General features: G+C 45.7%; 1 protein-coding gene across 1 annotated transcript in view; it reads left to right on the forward strand.

Moving 5' to 3' along the window:
- Positions 1–2649, forward strand: part of RETREG1 (reticulophagy regulator 1) — a 128335-nt gene that overhangs the window by 9851 nt on the left and 115835 nt on the right. Inside the window, exon 2 of the mRNA XM_013008511.2 lies at positions 1582–1612. Within this exon, the coding sequence (XP_012863965.2) occupies positions 1582–1612 (31 nt within the window). The remainder of the gene's footprint in view (positions 1–1581; positions 1613–2649) is intronic.

A 2649-nucleotide genomic window follows, 5' to 3' on the forward strand; every position in this document is an offset into this window, starting at 1 on the left:
CATTTAGGCTGTTTCCACTATGGGCTACTGAGAATGGTGCTGTAAAGTACACCACTGCACAAGTCTCTTCTTAGGCATGGTTCTCAAGTCTTTGGGGTACCTGCTTTGGGGTACCTGCCTAGGAGTGGAGCTGCTGGCTCCTGTGGGGGTTCTTGTTTTCATTTTGGGGAACCGCTGTCTTGTTTTCTAAGCACCTGTGCTATATCACATCCCCACCAGCACTGGATACCTATTCCCTCTCGCCAGTGCCCTGATCAACATTGGTTCTTTTCGCTTTTGTTTTGTTTTTACCTTGACCATCCCATCTGGATGGGAGTGTAGTGTACTATTTCATTGTAGTTTTGATTTGCCATCTCTCTGAAGACTCATGACATCTTTTCCTGTATTTGGTGGTCACATGAATGCCCTATTTTGTGAAATGCCCTTTCAACTCCATTGCCTATTTTATGATTGGGTTATTTGTCGTTTTTCTTGGCAAGTTGTGAACTTTGTAAATATATATTTTAAATTTTAGAATTTTACCAGATGTGTTAGGGAGGGTCCTCTAGAGAAACAAAACCGGGGCACTTATGATTATATATATAAAAGGATAGGTTTATACAGAGAGAAGGCATATAATAGCTAATTAGTCCACACAGCAGTACAGACTAAGTTCAACTCACTTCCATGGAATAGCTTATATACTGAAGGTCCTTCAACTCATGCAGGCTGCCAGTCTGAGGTCAAGGAAGCAGACAGCAGAGTCTTCCCTCAGGCAAGACAGGCAGAGTGGTCCTGCAATCAGCAGATAGCAGGGTGGTACAGCAACTTGGGAGCTTAGAGAAGCAGGCCCCAATTGGATCTGGAGCTCAAGCGATGTACACACCAGGGGCGAAGTGACGCATGTCTCGAAGGAGCCTCAGGCTCTAGCAACAGGATCCATAGGTTGGCTCAGCCCACATGTAGTGCAGCACATGACTGAGACAAAGAACTAGCTCAAGCAGCAGCACGCTGGTCCAACCAGGGAGGAAGAGAGAAGGGATGCCAGCCACAGAAAGTAATTATCTCGGTCCCTCTCCAGTCAAGCTGCCACCTGATTAAACTCTGCCCACATGTTCCTATGGAGGACCAGTTGGCACAATGAACCTAACTATCACACCAGATCTGTGGTTTCCAAAGATACTGTCTCACTGGGTAGCCTGTGCCTTCACTTTTTGGTAGTCTTTTGATGAACAGAAGTTTTTGAAGACTATGAGCTCCCTTTTAATTATGTTTTGCCTTTTGCTGTGTGTGCTTTGTTAGAAAACCCATTGTTGAAATCTAGGCAGTGTTGACCCTGCTTGTTCTTATAAGAAACAGCCCCAAGTATTTTATATGTGATAGAATCTCAGTAAATACGTGTTGACTAATTGCCCGAATTAGCCAGGTCCTGTACTCAGACACTGTCTGATTAGATAAATTCAAGGTGTTAAAGATGTTCTAGATGTCTAAATAGTTAAAGCAATTTAACTATTCTAAAATTGCTGGGAATCTCTCTAAATTGGAGCATGCCTGAGAAGAAAAGTACCTGTGTTAACTTTCCCGTTTCCCTTCTTGTTGCAGGTGCACAGCTATGGAGAAGCCTCAGCGAAAGGTAGGGAGCTGTCTTTCCCGTGCTGTGCTAATGGAAGGCAAGGTGGGGCGGAAACTGACGGGGCCACTGAGATGTGTGTATGAAATCATCTTTTAGTGAAAGGCCCCAAGTCCAATGGTGGTCAAAAAAAGAGAGAAGATAAACACAATTGGGCTGAGGACGAGCATACACGAGAGCTCTGTTCTAAGAAATGACTGCCTCTGCTTCCTGGGCTCGGCATGCATTTGTGTGTGGAGATTTGGAACTGAAGGGAGGAAGTTATCTCCTCTCGAGGTCTCCTGTCGGAATTTAGCTTTAGGCGCCCACATGGCTGGCAGAGTAGGAGAAGAGGGCAGTGGTGACATCACAGGCTGTTTTGGAACCTCCTGGAAGGGTTAGCTGAGCTGTAAGTGCATTGGACTTTGGGGGCTGGGGGTGGGGAGCACAGTGGAAGAGGTGGAAGAGGCGCATCATCAGGGCCGGGCGTGCAGTCATGATTGACCTTGACTTCTTGTCAGGCCAGGGCAAACCTGAACAATCCTTCCATCGGCGGCATTCAGCCCCAAGTCAGGGTGCTACTTCCAAATGAAATAACAATAATATTCATAATAACGGGCTGGGGCAGTGTACGAGGGGAAAGAATCCCCATTCACCAGCTGTGTATTCGAGAAGTAGGAACAATAAAGGAAGTGCCGGAGTTCATGAAAAACAAACGCGAACCAAACTCATCACCATCAAGTCGGTGCCAACTCACAGCGCCCCTCTAGGATGGTAGAACTGCCCCCGTGAGTTTCCGACACATAACTGTTGACAGGAGGAGAAAGCCCCGTGTTTCTCCTGTGGAGCGGCTGGTGATTTGAACTTTGGACCTTGTGGATTAGCCTAACGTGCAACCAATTCATAACCCTGTAGTATTTTACTGGGATTTTAAAAAATGTTAATCCGCCCTCAACATCTCTTAGTATTACTTAGGATGGTCAGGATCCTCGATTTATATCAAAGTGGGCATCATGAAATGAATACTTCAAAAGACGGACAAAACAGTATCATTAAAAATT

This window comes from Echinops telfairi, unplaced genomic scaffold (assembly GCF_000313985.2).
Source record: "Echinops telfairi isolate 266 unplaced genomic scaffold, ASM31398v2 ScPeMD7_7469;HRSCAF=8507_1, whole genome shotgun sequence".
Classification (NCBI taxonomy): domain Eukaryota; kingdom Metazoa; phylum Chordata; class Mammalia; order Afrosoricida; family Tenrecidae; genus Echinops; species Echinops telfairi.